Source organism: Fusarium vanettenii (genome assembly GCF_000151355.1).
Source record: "Fusarium vanettenii 77-13-4 chromosome 1 genomic scaffold NECHAsca_1_chr1_3_0, whole genome shotgun sequence".
Classification (NCBI taxonomy): domain Eukaryota; kingdom Fungi; phylum Ascomycota; class Sordariomycetes; order Hypocreales; family Nectriaceae; genus Fusarium; species Fusarium vanettenii.
In genome coordinates this window covers 3,725,763-3,743,605 of record NW_003315881.1, presented here as the reverse complement: position 1 = coordinate 3,743,605, position 17,843 = coordinate 3,725,763, and the positions used below count along the sequence as shown (strand labels likewise).

Sequence of the window (17,843 nt, the reverse complement as noted above, 5' to 3'; positions counted from 1 at the left end):
TGCAACCTAAAGTCCAGTATTTGTTTAATTAATCACGTTTGGTATCCCATTAGTGGTACTGGAGCTCCCCCATCACTTGACTCCAGCCCTGAAGGGCCATTTCTTGAGCAGGCAGTCGATTTCTTAGTCAGCTTACAGTTAAGCTTGAAAATAAGTGTGTTTCTGACGTTCTTCCAAGCCTACCTAGTAGTTCGGTGAAGATGGAAGCGAGGTATCTGGGTGCCGAGGTGGCGGCGCTAAGTAAGGGCGACATCGCTTGAGTTTGTTGCAGCACGAGGACCCTGGAAATGAGGAATGAGAAGGGTTTTGATAGAGACCGAGGCTGGGCCAGATGTAGCAATAAGTCCGGACATGCATTTTTTTGGAAGTTGTAAGAGGCGATCTGCAGGTTTACTTATCAATCAAGAGGCTCATAGAAGCAGCACCAATTTAATAGATGGTTGGGAATTTCTTTCTAAACATGGATGTCTTTCTCTCAAGGGATAATAGTATCCTTTTAACTATTTTCCTCCTCAACGTTTGTCAAATAGTAGAGATGTGCTCTTTCATCTTAAACACCCTTGAACTGAGGGTTTGGTCGATATCCATATTTGATCCATGTTCAGGTTTGACATCCGGGGGTATTTACTCACGAACATTCGACACGAAGCAACCAGTTAAACCAAATCATGAGTAGATGGTAAGCGTAGCTTATAGATAAGAATAGTTAATCATTCTATCTCAATTGAAAAATTAGGTATTGGATGGTGATGAACGAGTTGAAAGGGATGCCATCATGCCATCCATCTACCCTGGAACATCCAAACTCGCAACCAAGTTCTCTTCTGTCGCCATTCACACTTCTCACCTCGAGTAAGCCAAGTGCCAAGAAATAGATAAGATCCATCTCGGCACAGAATACCAGAAGGAACGGTCAAGTCTCCAAACAGGGATCAGTGCGGCCATTTGAGCAAGTTTATATCATCTCAAACTCGCTCGGGCTTGTACAGGGCTGGGACCCACCCCCGCATTGGCACCCGTCTGTGATGTTTGGTAGAGTGGGTGAGAACTTCAAAAACGTTGGACAATAGAACGATACCGAGGAAAGGCACGAAGAAAGATAGATAAATTTACATGAAGTAATATTAGAGGGCTTCTAGAGTATGTGCAGACGTGCTTTGAGTTGTAGAAAGTTGAACTTGTCTCCGCTACGGCATATGTACTTTGAGCTGGGCCGGCCACCCGTTGACTCAAATTCACACCCGCCTCCGAACCTCCGGAGCAGGCACCGGACCGCCTCTACCATCTGGCCCGCAGTGACACGGCAGAAAGTAGCAACGCCAGAGCTGCTTTGGCCTTGTGAAATTAACTCACGCTAGTTCGTTAACAGCCTGGTTCTTAGAAGCTACCGACGAGTCAATTGACCAGGGAGGAGCTCAGCTCTCAAGAGCTCCTCGGTTGCATTCTGCAACGGTCAATGGGTGGCTGTTTATCTCATCTATAAAGCCGACTGACGCACCTGCTCTGGGACAAGATCTGCTGCTGCATCCTCATCTTCTCTCCACATCTTGCAGGGCTTCTCTGGTCGACTTTGTCATCTTTACCTTTGTTCAAGACCAATTGCGAATCAGCATCTTCAAGATGATGGCCTTCAAGTCCCTCCTCGCCCTGGCTTCTGTCCAGGCTGTCTCTGCTCACTTCGGTCTCGTCTTCCCCGAATGGCGAGCTGATACTCTCTCCGAAGAGAACGAGGAGCGCTACAGCCAGTGGACCTACCCTTGTAAGTCTTGGCCTCTGCCCTGCTCCAGCAATAAGGATCGCTACTGACACGCCCAAGGCGCCGGCGTTGACTACAATGAGAGGAACGTCACCGACTGGCCCCTCGAGGGCGGCGCTCTGAAGCTCGAGCTACACCACCCCTGGAGCTATGTCTTTGTCAACCTCGGCCTCGGCGAGAACTCGACCAACTTCAACGTCTCCCTGACTCCCCAATTCCTCAACGTCACCAGCCCCGGACAGCTCTGCATCGAAGAGCTTAAGTTACCCTCAGACGTCAAGGTCTCTGACGGCGACTTTGCCAGCATCCAGGTCGTCACCGTCGGCGACTCAGGCAGCGCCCTGTACAACTGTGCCGACATTCGCTTCAAGAAGGATGCCAAGGGTCCCAGCAACTGCACCTCTGAGAGCGAGTACTTTGCTGTCAAGGAGCAGACTGGCGAGGAGGAGGAGCAAAGCAGCCAGGGAAACTCTTCCAACACTGATTCCAAGGAGAGCGGCAACGACAACGCTGCCGGTATCCTGGGCGCCAACATGGTGGCCTTGACCTCTGTTGCGGGTCTCGCTGCTGCTTTTGTGATGGGAATTGGCCTGTAATTGAGACTGAGAGTGCAAAAGATGTGATGATATAATGAAGGCATAATAAACCATCATGCGTTGAAAAGAAACCTTCTATGGTTCTATATAATACATGCTCAACAAGTGCTCCGCTATGCGTATATGACAAACTGCCTATATGTGCAGTTCCTGTAATCATTGACTGGGTATCTTCCGTCTGTCTTTCATTAGCAGTTGTCCCCTATCATGGCGAGGACGACGACTTACCCTTCCGACCTCGTTAATTCCGCCCACCACACTGGCCGGCCCATGAGAAAAGTAATGTACTTCAACTTTAATAACAAGAAAAAAAGCGGTCATCCAAAACACGTAAAGTGCATACAATTCATCGTTCAAACAATTATCCGACTCATCCCTCACTTCACTTGACTGGGCCGACAACCTGTTCAGTTGCCAGCTCTTGCAACACCTTTGCCATGGTGATACGCTGGTTGGGGTTTGGATAGAGCATCTCCATGACTAGACGCTCAAGGCGATCCTTGGAGTTAAGGTTCTCCCTGGCCTCGAAAATCTCGGTCAGCCAGTCCCGCATCTGGGAGATGGCGGGCTGACCATTGCCGTAGTTCTTGTGCGGCACGGCAGGGTTGTTGACGCCGGCGATCTGCCAGTACAGAGGTCGCGGGTGCTGTCGACGAGCGCGAGAGTCGGGGAATGCGATCTTGCGCATCACGTAGAGCATGGTGACACCCAGGGCCCAGACATCAGAGGCCGTTCCGCGTTGCTTGCGCCCGATGAACTCTGGAGGGACGTAGTACGGTGTTCCGCCCGTCGTCGGTGAATTAACGGCCAGGGTCGACAGGCCAAAGTCGCAGAGGACAGCGCCTCGCTCTGGCGAGTAGAGGATGTTGGCAGGCTTGATGTCGTTGTGCACCAGCTTGCGACCGTGGATGTAGCTGAGGGCGCTGGCGATATCCCCTAGGATCCTGACGGCGTCATTCCTGTCACCCAAGAACTCGTCGTTGGCTTTGTTCCTCCACCGTGGTGCCGCCGTGAGATCCTTGGCGTCCACATGCTCCATGTAGAGGGACAAGAAACGCGCATCTCCGCCGTAGTAACGTACAATGGACTCGTGCTGCAAGTCCTCCTGACTCTTGCACTCACGGAGCCACATGTCGGCCTGGCGGATGACGTTCCGCTCGTGAACTAATGGCTTCTCGTTGGGGTTTGCGACACGCGTCTTGAGCACCTTGACTGTGACAATGTTATCGGGCACGTGGGAGTGAGTCGCGGTGTAGACAGCCGACAGAGACGTCGATGCGATGGGCTCCCGCTTGGTGAGCTGGTACTCGTCCAGTTCGCAAACACCTGGGACTGCAATCGTGTCGCCCTTTTCGGCATCTAGCAAAGCGTGGCTATTCACAGTCGAGAGCTCCTTGCTCTCACGGCCTTTGGGAAGGGGAAAGACGAGATGATCCCCGGCAGGTCTGAGGAACATGATGACGCCGTCGTCACCGGGTGTTTCCGGATCAGAGACGCGGCGTTTCACCCTCTTCTCGTCATACTCGGGAGTCAAGGCTCGCTTGCCGCTCGAGTTGATATGAGCAGAGCTCGTCGTCGACGACACGTCCTCGGGGGCCTTTGGCGGCTGTGATTGGTAGAGCGTCACTGGGCGCTTCTCCAGCACTCGAAAGTCGAGAACGTCAATGTCTCGGACAGTGATGCGCCAGGTTCCAGGCTTCAGAGCCTTGGCCAACCCCGGATTGATGATGTGAGCGGCACTGAGGGGAGGACTCGAAAGTGGCGTCGGAGACACGCTGGAGAGAGAAATTGGCACGTCCGACTTGTTCAGGAAGATGACCTTGTCACTGGCGGGATCGTAATACAACTCGCACCATAGAGGGGGTCTTGGAGAGTCATCCTGTGTCTCTCCGGGGATACGGACGGAGAATTTGATATCCTTGGATGTCTGAGTCACTGCCAGGACTTTATGCTCTGGCTGCTCCGAGGAGGCAACCTCAGCGCGGAGAGCGAGCCACTGGCAACTGTCACTACCAGGGCTCACAGACCGCGTGTTGGGGAACTTGGCCAGAGGGCGGAAGAGGATGCGGATGCCCTGCTTGTGGTGGTGGTCCTCAACCTGGAGATCGTCCAGCGGGACGGCCACAGCGTCGGTCGCGGGGACCGGCTCCTCGACGCGAATGCCCCTGAACCGGGCGTCAATCTCGGACTGTGAAAATGGCTCGGTGCGTTCCTCTGAGATGGCCTCAGAGAGCCCGAACCTGGGTTCGGCCATAAGGTTGGTGGTGCCTGTTCGCCATGCGGCGGTGGTGGTAAGCAAGCAGGGCGGTGGGATGACGAGAGGCGACGGGAGACGCCCAGGACGAGAGAAAAGTGAGTGAGTACCTTTGGTACCAGCCAACCAAACTAGAATGATCCAAAAGAGAGTTTACGATTGAGTGTGAATGTGAATGTCTTGCTGTGAGCGAGCGGTTTAGCTGCGCGGCGCTGCGTAATTTGATGCGTTGGTGATCCAGGCTGAAAAGTGTCGTTGGTAATGGTGGTGAGTTGGGGATGAGTAAGAAGGGCTGAGATGGGGGATTCGATACGAAGTTGTCCCTCAGCGAGGCGATGCTAGCAAGGCACACGAGGCGGAGCAGAAGGTAGCACGGCTAGGCTCAGGGGAGGTGAGGCAGTGGGCCAGCCAAGTAGCTGGAGGGGAGATGAAGGGGTTTAATAGACAGGAGCTGAAAGGGAAACGGGGCGAAGCGTCAAAGGCTCGATGCGGCAGCCCATCAAAGGAAAGGAAAAAGGTGATTAAATGCAGGAACCAAAACACCTGGGAAGAGATGGACGGCTTCGACTTTTACGGGGCGAGTTATGGGGAACCAACAGGGCACATCAGAAGGACAGGACACGCTGGGGTCTCCTCTTGGGGGGGTTGAAAGGACGACTTTAGGACAGGCCTGCTGATGGCGACTGGTCTCGTCTCAGTCTTCACGAGGGGAAGACGAAAAGTGACCAGCAAAAGAGTCATCAACAGATCGGGACACCTGTCGCATGGGGTTGTCGAGCCGAGTTGGATCGGGTCTAATAATAAGATGCGAGTGCGGGTGCAAAGAAGAACAGGAAGCGAAGACAAAGACAGCGTTGACGAAACGGCAGCGGGAGAACGGCGCGAAGCGAGGCCAGTGGGTGCCTGGGAGCGGTCCGAGTTGGGGTTCTGGATGGAGATTGAGGGGCTGGTATTGGTCAGCTCTGCTGGTAGGGCTGATCGCAAGGCCCTGCCTCAGTCTCGTGGCTGTGTTGTTTGGCGAGAGGTATCCTGGCTGTCTGAATCTGCGGTCCATGTACTTGGTGGTTTGGAGCTTGAAGAATCTCATGGATATCTGCGCCACAGGCGATAAGATGCTAATGGGGCTGATGAGCCCTTCCACTGCGTCATGTCAAGAGAAAGGCGGGAATGATCTGGCATCCGCACACAGATAGTGGGCGACCTGACAACGTCCCGCTTACCGGTGCTCAGGCGGGTTCGGCCATGACGAAATTGACGCTGCTGGTGAGGGCCTCCATCTCAGCATGACCAGATAGTCAAAGGAGGATAAAGAGCGGCGAATTGTGTGGAATAAAGCAGTGAACGTGAGGCTGTCACGACCTCCATACACAAAGACACTGCCCATTTTGGTCAGCCGTGGTCTTACCGTGAGATTCTCTTCCAGAAAGCAATGGAATTTGCCTCGTGACTTTGGGTCGGCAGAGAGAACAGCTCACCGACAACGGAGTCGTGTTGGGTCCCGATCGTCTTTAGGCACTGTAGGCTGCACGGTCTGGAGGTCAGCACGCGGCTTCCCTGATCCCGAAATTGTACGCCACCATGTTTCCAATTGGTTGCACATTTTGATACGGGTCTTACGATCAGGGCTGATTGGATAGCTTATTTTTCGTCTCGGCCATGATTGGCTCACGGAGTGGCGGAGTTATGCAGGCGCAGGCTCGCGTGCCCGATGATGGGCCCGTGCATCCAATCAGAGACAGATTTGGCAGCCACGTTTCTGGCCTCAGGCATTCATGCTTGCATGGTTGGGGGCCACGCACAAAGGGGAGAAATGTTGCTATCGACGGCACCCCCAAGCCTGGTGCATCCTGTTTTCGTCACCACGCCCGCCTCCATATTCCCAAGATCCAACCGCCCACGACTCCCAGACTCCGCCCAAAAGCCCACGAACGAACACTCTCTGCTCGCTTCAGCACCCTCTGTGACTGCTGGACACTCCCTGAACGATTCTCGCTATGGATATGATAAAGATCTAATAGCTCACACGAGCTTTGACGCGATACCCTCCTGGGCCCTCACTCTGGACACTCTTCTCAACCCCCCCATCCTCCACCCGATATTCTACCAAACCCCATCGACTGTGACCTCGACATGGACGATCCAGGTTGGTCATGGCCGGCCTGGAAATTCGGCATGAAGAGGGATGACCTCTTTACCAAACTCCACGATCAGTACAACACCTTTACCTTCAACCTACAAGACCCCGAAGCTTTTCACCACGACGTCTACGAAATCTCCCGCGATGCTGATACCACCGACGAGTTCCATCGCTTGATGGCCGACCGGCAGCGCCAGCGGATTTGTGAGCTACATGAATCTCTCGAGTCCCTTGCTGTCGAGATCATCGCCAACCCCAAGCTGATGGACTCTGAGCACTGGCAGTACGCACTCCAGCTCTTCCGGACCAAGTCGTTTGACTCCATCGTCCGCTACTTTGCAAGTTACCTCCCCGACAACTACATCGACCGTCACGATCATCAAGATCATGACACTATTTCTATCGCATCCTCATCCTCTTTCTCCGAAACCAACAGTATCAAAACCGAGGGCACCACGGCCAGCAGTGTCGATGATGCTCTCCCTAGTTTCTTTGATGGCGAGCCCATCATGACCAAAGAACCTCTATCTATTCATACCAATATTCGGCCCATGACTGTTGAGGGCCCCCTCTCGCCTCCTCATTCCGAGGCAGAGCACTCCGAGTCGTCACCAGCTTGCTGCTCGGAGTCTCACGAATACTCCTCCAACCCTCCCTCACGCTCCATGTCGTTTTCTGGGTTAGAGTCGGGGCTATTTGGCCCTGGACTGACCCTGGCACACGTTCACGACGACGATGAGACCTCGCAATCTGACGATGGTGACACAGCTGTCACCTCAGACTCGGATTGCGCAGAGAGCCCGCCGCCGATGGACATGCTGGACGATGGAGAGCAATCTCACGATACTCTTGATGAGGAGGACCTGGAGGAGGACGAATTTCCTACCGCTCAATTTCCTGAAGATGCCAGCGACGCTTTCGATTTCTGTAACGATACCCCAGATTCTGACAACACTCCTACCCCCCGACAGGAGACCATCGCGTCCTGCTACATTGAGTACAAGTCCGCTGCGTCGTGGAGGATTCCCTCTCACCGCCGCTCACCTTCACCCTCACCGAAGTACTCACCCTACCGCCGAGAAGGCTCTGCACTGAAGGACATCCGCCGGAGTCCTGAGGAATCGCTGAGCAAGATTCAGAAACCCATGCTAGATCCCGTAAAGAGACGGCCTATGGGTAGAAGAAGGCTGGACTAGCCCTTGGGGAGGCAGGGTGCCATGTATATATCTGACGCAAGCTGTAAATACCCGTACCTGATGACTTTTAATCTCTTTCTTAAACACCTCTACTGCTGATCGCGACAAGGTCACTCTCTTCCACTCAGCCTTGATAATGCGGCTCCTGTGGTCAGATCAAGCGAAAGTGCCCTGCTTTTAGAACGAAGAGTGAGTACTAACTCTCGCCTGATGTACCTGTAGTTTTTGACGTGACCTTTGTTCCTGGGTGGGATGCATCACGACACGTGGGTCACCTGGTTGTGGTGTTGACATGCGACAGCTGGGCATCACGAGGCCACATCTTTTGCTTGCGAAGAACAGGGTGCCCTCTTCAAGATGAGCACCACGTGGATAATGACGTCGATTATGTTGCTTTTGAATCGAATTCTTGCTGATTGTTCATCGGCGATGACATTTCCTGGAGCGTACCTTGCATGGTGTTCCTGGTGTTGGCGGCTGTCAACAAGCCACGGTCAAAGTATGCTGCAACGACACGCAGATCTTTGTGTATCATGATAAAGATAATATGAATAAGTGAGAGGATATGTATGTTTAATGAGGGTTAGAACTTCTTACGTTTCGCACAAGGATGCCTTTCAGCACTCGGGGTCAACTAGCAGACGTCTCCTTGGCCAGGCGAGTTTTTCTCTAAACTTTTCGTATGTCACTCTTGTATTCATGTTGTTGAGAGCCAAGGTTATGTGTGAGAAAGCCAAGCATTTGCCTCTCTGCCATTCGGCTTGTGAACGATTTCGTGATGGGTGTCTTGTGCAAGTCTTGGCTCCTCTACCGCTACAGTCTTGAGGTCATCACTGTGGCCCCCGAGGTGAGAGTACTCAACCCTCCCAAAGTGGCTGAAGCTGGTGAGCTGTTCAACATCTATTGATCCCGGCAACCTACCACGGTATAACGAGTATTTCACAGGACTAGGGAGCTGCGGTTATGAGTTTACAAGAAGTATCTCTGAGTGGTGGGATGCATGCATGAGAAAGTGCATAAACCACCTGTACGCGCCTTGGTTTAGCAACCGCGGAATCAAGAATCCTGTGATTGCGGGGGTGAAGGAAGAGATCAAGACAGCTGGAATTACCCCAACTATTACAGTCCCTGGGCCAGAGGTCGCTTTTGGGACGAGTGGCTTTGAAATGAATGAGCCTGGGATGAACGGTCCCTCTGTGTTGGAAGTGTTTGTTCCAGCTTGGTTGTGTCGTTGAGTTGGGTTGCTACTGGTGTGGTGTAAGGAATCTTATTGTGAACCATGCCTTATGACATTTTATTTTAAAAAACGTTCGGTTAGTAGCTTCCATGTAGGCGATCATTCTGTAATTTTTAATCGTATGTAATGGAATACAAGCTTTATTGGGCTGTCTTCAAGACTCACGATAGCAGTGGAGGTCCCCAGGCCTGAAATCTGCTGTGTGCGGCATGGCTCAACCTGTACAGTGAGGAGCAGGCTAACATGGACAACCTTGAGGTTTTCAGCCCCGAGGATACCTCCGGCTTCATTTCCATCCAGGCCATCCGACTGGGAAGTACGGTGTGGCCAAGACCCGGCAGGGTGAGCCTCTTACTCGAGGCGCTCAGAGAACCCTGGCTACCTTGATGAGTGATAGTAGGGAAGCAAGTGGGGGTCCATGGGAAAGGGAAGAGAAAAGAACAATCATGTTCACACACGGGATTCTAGCTAAGCATAATAGTCGATACCGTGAATTGTATCTTATTAGAGACCTTAATTGCTTGGTTTTAGAAACTGTGAAAACCCCAAGGCATGTACGCACAAATCTACTCACCACGATGTGGCGGAAAGATATACCAATGCAACCCACAGAGCAACGCTGGCTGCATGTATGAATGTATCTGTGAGGAGTAGATTGCGTAGGTGTAAAAAATGACAAGCAACTTGGGTTTTTCTTTTACTGCAATGCTGCCTAAGGAATACCATGCTCAGTTCCTGCAGCTTAACTGATTGTGTTCCTTCAGGAAGATGCGCCCCGCACTTGATGACCAAACTTGACCTCAACACCAACATCCGCTGCAATGGCGTCAAAGACCACGGCTCCCTACGGGGATTGGAAATCGCCCATATCGGTTGAATCTATTACTTCAAAGACCCGAAGCCTTTCAACCCCCAGAGCTAGTGTGGGTTTTCTTATGTGTGAACTGAACGACCGCTAACATCGGGTTGGCGATAGCCCAAATCAGGCAGGGCCTTTTACACCGAGGGTAGGGAAGATGGAAGTACAGCCATTGTCGAGATCACAAAGGATGGACTGAATGAGGTCCTTCCAGCCGAGTACAGCGCCAAAAACACAGTCTACGAATATGGAGGCTCACCCTACGCCATTCTGTCTGATGACCGCATCATATTCTCCAACAAGGGCAACACGGTTCATATCCTCAACCCAGACACCAAGGAAGTCACTCATCTGACTTCGTCACCCAACTTGAGATACTCAAACTTTGATGCCAATCCAACTTCTCCTTGGGTGCTGGCTAACCAGGAAGACCACGAGCATGACACACCAGACCAAATCCGCAACTATATCGTGGCGATCAACACAGAGACAGCTGAAGTCAAGCGAATCCGGGACAATGCCGATTTCTACTACACACCACACTTTAGCTTTGACGGGACAAAGGTCGCCTGGCTGGAGTGGAACCACCCAGATCTCCCTTTTGACGCGGCGAAGTTGTACTCGGCGACTTGGAACCCGGACGGTTCAGTTTCAGACGTTCGCATTATCGCTGGAGATAACCGTGAAGGCGTTGCTGAGCCTCGATGGGGCCCTGATGGCAGTCTTTTCTTTGGGAAGGAAGAAGGCGCATTCCGAAAGCTATTCCGAGTCCCCCCTGGTGCAGATGTCCCAGTTGAGATCAAGCTGGATGGCCTTGACGACTCTGAATTCGGAGATCTGCGTTGGTTTCAAGGAAGGTGAGATATAGGTCACATTCGTTGAATGTTGGTATCTTGCTAAAGCTCGTCAGCCATACATACGCGCCATTGTCGTCTCGCTTCTTGATTGCTGCTCCCGTTACCCTTGGAGTCTCAAAGGTGATTGTTGTTGATCTGGATGCGGGTTCATGGAAAGAAATTGGAGATCCATCGATTTTATCCGAGGTCATTCTGGACTCAGTGGCTCGTCTAGATGATACTTCATTCCTCATCACAGGAGCTGGAACGACATCTGCCTTAGCGCTTTATCGAGTTAACATTGCTGACTCTGTTCAGGTTACAAAGTTGCGTAACTCGACAGAGGAGGCTTTCCCGGACTCTATATACTCTCGGCCGGAGTCACTCGCCATCTCCTCCAAAGGACAGCCGCATCGCAAAATTCATGGATTCCTCTGGATGCCACATAATCCCGACTTCGCGGCACCAGAAGGGGATCTGCCGCCCCTCATCGTGATGAGCCATGGAGGTCCCACCTCGTTCACAGGACTAGGTCTCAAACTCAGGATCCAATACTTCACATCGAGGGGGTACGCATATCTTGCCCTGAACTACAATGGATCTAGTGCCCATGGCCGCGCGTATCGAGAAGCTCTCTTTGGCAACTTTGGCTTGGTGGACTCAGATGATGCCGCAGAGTTTGCCATCTACCTCGCCGAGACGGGGAAGACGAGGATTGGGGCAGCAGGCATCACTGGTGTCAGTGCAGGAGGATACAACACCCTTCGAACCTTGACTCGCCACCCCTTGGCCTTTGCCGGTGGTGTCTGTCTCTCTGGTATCAGCGACGTCAAACGTCTCGATGAATCTACTCACAAGCTAGAGTCGGACTACGTGGAACATCTGGTTCTGGGACCAGGAGTAGACAAGGGTGAAATGGATCGGATCTGTCATGAGCGAAGCCCATTGTTTGACGCCCACAAAACCAAGGCACCACTCCTTCTGTTACACGGGAAGAAGGACATGGTTTGTCCTCTGGATCAGGCAGAACAAATGGCTGATGCAATCAAGGAGGTAGGAGGGGATGTCAAGTTGATTGTTGCTCCGGATGAAGGACATGGTTTCTATCAGCCTGCGAACGTGAAGATGTGGTTGGAAGAGGAAGAGAAGTGGTGGCGAAAGACGCTACTCTAAGTACCTATATTGACAAACATATCAGTTGTGGGACTGAGAAGAGACAAAGAGAAAAGTGTTGATTGTATTAGGATCGATCCTTTTGCCTTGTCGCATATGAACAATTTCCGTGCCAGGATACGTTATGGTGTTGAATGGTACTCGGTGTTCTGCCAGCCTAGGTGTCAGACTAGCCCCTGAGCACACGGAGCTCAGTACTCCAGCATATATACAGCGGGAAGCTGGTAGTTCTCAAATACCTCTCCCTAGCTTCCACGATCTAGCCTCGATTTCTTCTTGTTCTATAAGTTTCGAGACTGTCAAGATTTATTTCATCATCATGGGGTATATCAATACCACAATCCTCCAATTGCGGTCTCAGCTGAACCGACAGCATGCGAGCAACGGCATGGATTTCGCCAGCAGTTTGCAAAATTCCAAACAAGAACAGGGCATCACATTTACTCTGCTCACTCCTCCCAACACTAAAGTCTTGCAGGAAAACCAGAGCAGCGATGTACACCGTGTAGTCTTGGATCGGGTTCTGGAGCGCCATGACGAGATCCCGTGTGTGCTGGAACACGTCGAGGACTTTGACTGCAGCTGCAAACATCCTGCTGTGGCTCTCGCGTGCTAGGATCTCTGCTTCAGGTCCTTGGAGACATTTTGCCTTTTGAGCTGCTGTCTTGTGGAGGCACATGGTGGCGGTATGGATTAGGATGTTGACAAAGACGGCGTGTTGGCATGATGAGTTCTGTGGTAGCTGGAGGTTGGCAGGGAGCATATCTGCCAGAGCTGATAAGCCGTGGTCGATGCCTTGTAACCTATTACAGTACTCTCCATCATTTTTATGGTCCCAGTTCGGCTGGGGTGCTGTCTTGGAAGCTTGGTAGAACAACGACGCCGCCATGACCCGAGCTCCATAAGTCGAAGGAGTTGTGTCCATTTTCCGCAATGCGTCACGCAGCATAGTCGTGGGCTCAGGAGAGCCATTCTGAAAAGCCTCCTCAGATGTGGGTAGTAACGTAAACACCTTGAAAGGTTGTCAATATGCATCTTCTGGTCGTGTCTCAGGGGTTCAACTTGCATCCTGGTCATCGATAAGTGCAGGTAAACCCGAAGTTGCAAAGAGCACTCGGTCCGAGACGTAAGCAACCCACCACGTCCGGCGCCTTTCTTCTAGTTCAAGCCAATCCTGAGGCGGTTGCATCGCGGTAGGAAATATGGAAGGGGGGTTGCTATTGCTGTCCCGGTCAAGTTGATGCAGATTGAGCAGTTGTGCCATCCGGATGGCTCGACCCAAGCTGACACACGCTCTTGAAAAGTTGGCATTTCGAGCTTCAAAATTGGCGATTAAAAGCCAGCATTGAACGTGAGCGGCGCAGATTGGATGATCGGGCTGGTCCTGTGGGAGTTGTTCGGAAGCTAACGCAGGTAGCGGGCATGATGATGGACTGACCTTCATCTCGTCCTCCTCGGCGAGTGCTCTCCCCCGTTTGTATAGAGAATTGGCCAAGGGAGCATGCATTGGAATGACACTCGCGCCTGTTGCCATAACCATTTGCTGCAGGCATTCTGGGGGCTGTGAGTTGGGAGGAAGACGTAAGGAAGACAAGTAGCGAGAGCGGTGTATCATTGGCGACGCATGGTGAAGCTTGTCGAAATAGAGCGCCGTTCTGTTCTACAGGTTAGCAACAGTATTCATTCTTCTAAAGAAGAGGAAGTGGCTCACAGCTCTTCCAGTAGCTCGGTTGAAGCAACATCCGTTGGAGAATGTTCATCATCGGCCACATCCTGGGAGACCTCTTGGGAGGATGGCTGACCCTCGTCTTGTGGCTCAGCAACCCCGACTCCCCCACTGCTACCATCCAAGGCACCGGTACTAGAAGATGTATCTGGCTCCTCCGGGAGTGTTGCTTCCCCGGCGCTGAGAGTCTGTATGCGACTTTCAAGCTGGACTGAAACACGTACGCGACCCCGAATGAGTATTTCTAACCTCCAATTTCTACCACGGTCTTGTACTCACCCAGCTTCTCTTCAAGATCGCGGACTTGCTTCCGTTTTCCCTTGTTCACCTTTCTTTTGGTAGGAAAGCTGCACTCTTCCTCTGCCCTAGCGCAGCGGCCGCATTGAGGTTGGACGCGGTCACACTTGAGTTTTTTCTGTCTGCATGACGTGCATGAGAGTCTGGAAATGGACTCTGTAATAGGATGTGCTGCACTCATTGTATGCTTCGGTGTCCGATAAAGAGCGGTTGATGATGCATCATAAGCACATTCGGGGATTTTATTTATAGTGCTGTACCACTGTAAGCTCCTAGGCGGCGCCACTTTATCGGATAATGCCAAGATTACCGAGATACAGTGCCGCCAGGCAACTCCGACACGAATCAGGCCCTTATGTTTCTCGCATGAATATTCTTGCTACATAGAGTCCCAAAGGTTAGGGCATTATACTTGGAGTGTACAGCATGCCGTTTGAGCAGTTCATCTTGACCTTGACTTTCGAAACTCAAAGAATGCCAAACTCGACTGCGGCGGCCCTGAGTTCCCGCTCAACATCCTCTTCCGTCATCGACTTTAGTCCCAACCGATCATTCCACGATAGTTCCTTGAAATCAGTACCACCATAGCCTTTTCCATACATCATCTGGTAATAATAGTTAAACATTCCAGACATGTCTCCCTTGCTTCTCTTCTCATCAGAGTCTCGGACGAGCTCGTCGACGTCGAGGTCAGCGATCCTTCCATCTTCCACAGTGCCAAAGTCAATGCCCGTGACCTTGGATGCCAACTTGGTGAGGAGACGTTCGCTGATGGCAGCCGAGTAAATGTACACGGGCTGGTTTGCAGTTTCGGCAAAGTGAGCAGAGTCGAGGACCTTGGCTACGGCGGTAGCGATGTCTGGCAGAGTTGTTGTGCCAATCACGTTGTTGCCTCCGTTATGAAAGGTGGCCTTCTTCTCCCGGAGGTTTGGGCCCAAGACCCCGAATCTGAGGCACATCTCGAAAAAGGGACCGTTGTTGATCGAAGTCCATGTCGTGGGTGAGTCGGTAGATGAAATAACGCTGGTCAAGTACTCGCGGATCTTTGCCTTTTCCGTGACAATGGGCAACTTGCGCGACAAAGGTGATTCAAGATTGGTGCTGTATTCAGATGGAATAATGCGCTTCACCGAGGCCTCAATGGCTGCGTCGATCATGATCTTTTCTGTCAAGAGAGCAGGGTTCGGCACAGCGCTACAAGGCGTCAGCTCAGTACTGGCTGGAGTATCTGTCTCCATACCTTACGACTGCATCTTGCCCCTTGAAAGCCGATGCAAGGTCGTCCTTGTTGGTTAGGTCCACCTTGACTGACTTGATGCCCTCAGGAACAGCCTTTGTGGAATCCTTGCGTTGGACAGCAGTGACGGAGAATCCAGCTCCTTTCAGAGCAGTGAGGATGTGAGAACCCAGAGTCCCCGTAGCCTACAAGTTGGTCAGAACATACTAGGCATAGTCAACAGAGGGTGCCATACACCGAGGAGAGCAACGTTTCTCGCGATTTGGGCCATATTGCTTTTAGAGATTATGAAAGAAACACAGCTCTTTTGGTCTCCTGAGTTAATACTGTTGGATAGGAAACTGTAGCATGTACCTGTGAGGTTTATATGGAGCTGGGGGAAACAGGCAAGGCCACCTCATGCCATCAACAACCCCCGACCCTCCATGCCCCTTCTCGTCCCACCACCCCAGACTCATCGGCATTTACTGAAGCGCCTACAACTCGAGAACGACATTCCAATCAGTGTTGGAGGTCGGATGACAAACTCGGCCTTCTAAAGTTCCGATTGGCTGGGGCTGACAAATAAGCCGCGTGATGACTTGTCTTCGGTGTCCGATATAGTGCGAGAGTCTGTCCGGTCCAAGCACGGAGAGTTACTACATGGATAAACTTGATTTACTGTCTTTTTCAACACATGAGGACGTGAATTCATGTTGGAGGATGCAAAAAGGAAAAGTCCCATTGACGATAATGAACCCCTGGCTCCTGAAGCCGCCCTCTACATCACTAATTGCAGAGGATTTTCGGAAACCCGAAACCATTCTGGCCCTCAGTTCTATGATAAAACTGGCAAAGTACCCTGTAAGCTGGACATTAATTCCAGCTGTACGGTTTACAAAATTTCGGGCAAACTTTACAAGTAAAGTCTATCTAGTGGACATTTTCGGTGTTTCACGATGTCCCGAGCTGGTCTGACTCGTGAGGATTACGGAAGCATTTCGCACTCATCTTGACCTACGCGTATACTTGGCGGTGTATAGGTCTCGAATGTAAGTGTCATGGCGAGTTTCTAAGATGGACTGCTGCTGGTATAAAGCCATCCGTCTTGGAACATTTCCAAGTGTCTTGGCTCATCCATCTGTCTTCTATCATCCCGACCACACACCGTTGCACGCCCACGACAAATTCCTTCCTTGTTTGTATTTTGGATAAACCATCCCTTCATCGCAATGTCCAAGCTCTTGACCGTATTTGGTGCCACTGGCGCTCAGGGTGGCTCTGTCATCCGGGCTGTTCTGGCCGACGACGTCCTTTCCAAGGAGTACAAGATTCGAGGCATCACCCGCGATGTCTCCAAGCCTGCATCACAAGCCTTGGCCGAAAAGGGTGTCGAAGTCGTTGCGGTAAGCCCGTCCGACCCATACAACCTCGACTCGTGGCATGGATCGAAACTCACATGTTACAGGCCGACATGAGCTCCAAGGAAACGCTTACCGCTGCTCTGAAGGACTCCCACACTGTTTTCCTCGTTACTACCCCCGACTTCATGTCCGGCGGCGGAAGCCAGGAACTGCCCCACGGCAAAAACGTTGCCGACGTTGCTTCCGACCTTGGTGTCAAGCACCTGATCTACTCATCTCTTCTTCATGTCACCGAGACCACTGGAGGGCGCCTCAAGCACGTCGTTCACTTTGACGACAAGGCCGAGGTGGAACGGTACATCCGCTCCAAGGACATTCCAAGCACCTTTGTTCTCCCGGGCTATTTCATGAGCAACTTTACCACGTTGCAGATGATCAAGAAGGGTGATGATGGTGTTTACTCTCTCGCGTATCCAGTTGGAGACAAGGCCAAGTTCCCACTCATCGACACTCCATCAGACCTCGGTAAGTCACAGCTTCCAATCCTCTACGGCCCCCCCGACAAGAGCCCTAATTCCTGGTACTCTCTAGGTAAATACGTTGTTGCTGCGATCCGCAAGGAACCCGAGGTTCTTGGTAAGCAGATCCTCGCTGCTGCCGGCTACTACACGCCCACGCAGATCGTCTCCGAGTTTGAGGAAGTGGTTGGGAAGCCGGCCCGCTTCGTGGCCATTGATGCCGCGACATACAAGAGTTTTCTTCCCGAGCCGCTGGCTGAAGAGATGCTTGAGAACCATCTTTTCATTGAAGAGCCGGGCTACTACAATGGGCAGGATCTCAAGGAAAGCCTGGACCTGTTGGCTAGTGTTGGACTTCAGCCCACGACTTGGAAGGAGTTTCTTGAAGCCCACAAGGCAGAGTTTTAAAGGCCTTGGCATTTTCATGCCTTTATACTCTGTTTTTAGCTAGATATAACGTTCTGTGGACTCAATAGAAGTTGCTGTATAGTTTACATACTGAGCTTGGATGTCCAAGTGTTGCGTGCAACTCGGGTCTGTTCGCCTTAATGCCATGACTTCTACTCGACTACTAAGCCTCTAAATAGAGAAATTCAAATATTTACAGTAGCTACTAGCTATCCTTGCGTATGTAAAATCGCCAATCTTGAAAAACGTTTCTTCATGTTGTTTCCCGAC

The 17,843-nt window shown here is 51.7% G+C and overlaps 6 protein-coding genes across 6 annotated transcripts; 4 read left to right on the top strand and 2 right to left on the bottom strand.

The window, feature by feature from the left end:
* The first annotated feature begins 1,536 nt into the window (after positions 1-1,536).
* On the top strand, positions 1,537-2,442 carry NECHADRAFT_102399 (uncharacterized protein). The gene is made up of 2 exons (XM_003054522.1): positions 1,537-1,759; positions 1,817-2,442. Exons 1-2 carry the CDS (start codon positions 1,621-1,623, stop codon positions 2,350-2,352), a joined length of 675 nt encoding a protein of 224 aa, XP_003054568.1. The 5' UTR covers positions 1,537-1,620; the 3' UTR covers positions 2,353-2,442.
* Positions 2,443-2,734: 292 nt separating this feature from the next.
* On the bottom strand, positions 2,735-4,606 carry NECHADRAFT_31276 (uncharacterized protein; the record flags this gene model as incomplete). The annotated part of the gene is made up of 1 exon (XM_003053810.1): positions 2,735-4,606. One exon carries the CDS (start codon positions 4,604-4,606, stop codon positions 2,735-2,737), a length of 1,872 nt encoding a protein of 623 aa, XP_003053856.1.
* A 2,130-nt stretch (positions 4,607-6,736) lies between these two features.
* On the top strand, positions 6,737-7,939 carry NECHADRAFT_75421 (uncharacterized protein; the record flags this gene model as incomplete). Its single annotated transcript, XM_003054521.1, has 1 exon — positions 6,737-7,939. One exon carries the CDS (start codon positions 6,737-6,739, stop codon positions 7,937-7,939), a length of 1,203 nt encoding a protein of 400 aa, XP_003054567.1.
* Positions 7,940-9,997: 2,058 nt separating this feature from the next.
* On the top strand, positions 9,998-12,044 carry NECHADRAFT_90419 (uncharacterized protein; the record flags this gene model as incomplete). Its single annotated transcript, XM_003054520.1, has 3 exons — positions 9,998-10,099; positions 10,153-10,892; positions 10,946-12,044. 3 exons carry the CDS (start codon positions 9,998-10,000, stop codon positions 12,042-12,044), a joined length of 1,941 nt encoding a protein of 646 aa, XP_003054566.1.
* A 2,406-nt stretch (positions 12,045-14,450) lies between these two features.
* Positions 14,451-15,575, bottom strand: NECHADRAFT_98984 (uncharacterized protein; the record flags this gene model as incomplete). Its single annotated transcript, XM_003053809.1, has 3 exons — positions 14,451-15,261; positions 15,308-15,489; positions 15,540-15,575. The coding sequence occupies 3 exons, from the start codon at positions 15,573-15,575 to the stop codon at positions 14,535-14,537; spliced, it is 945 nt and encodes a 314-aa protein (XP_003053855.1). The 3' UTR covers positions 14,451-14,534.
* Positions 15,576-16,515: 940 nt separating this feature from the next.
* Positions 16,516-17,573, top strand: NECHADRAFT_90418 (uncharacterized protein; the record flags this gene model as incomplete). Its single annotated transcript, XM_003054519.1, has 3 exons — positions 16,516-16,689; positions 16,752-17,172; positions 17,239-17,573. 3 exons carry the CDS (start codon positions 16,516-16,518, stop codon positions 17,571-17,573), a joined length of 930 nt encoding a protein of 309 aa, XP_003054565.1.
* Positions 17,574-17,843: the final 270 nt, after the last annotated feature.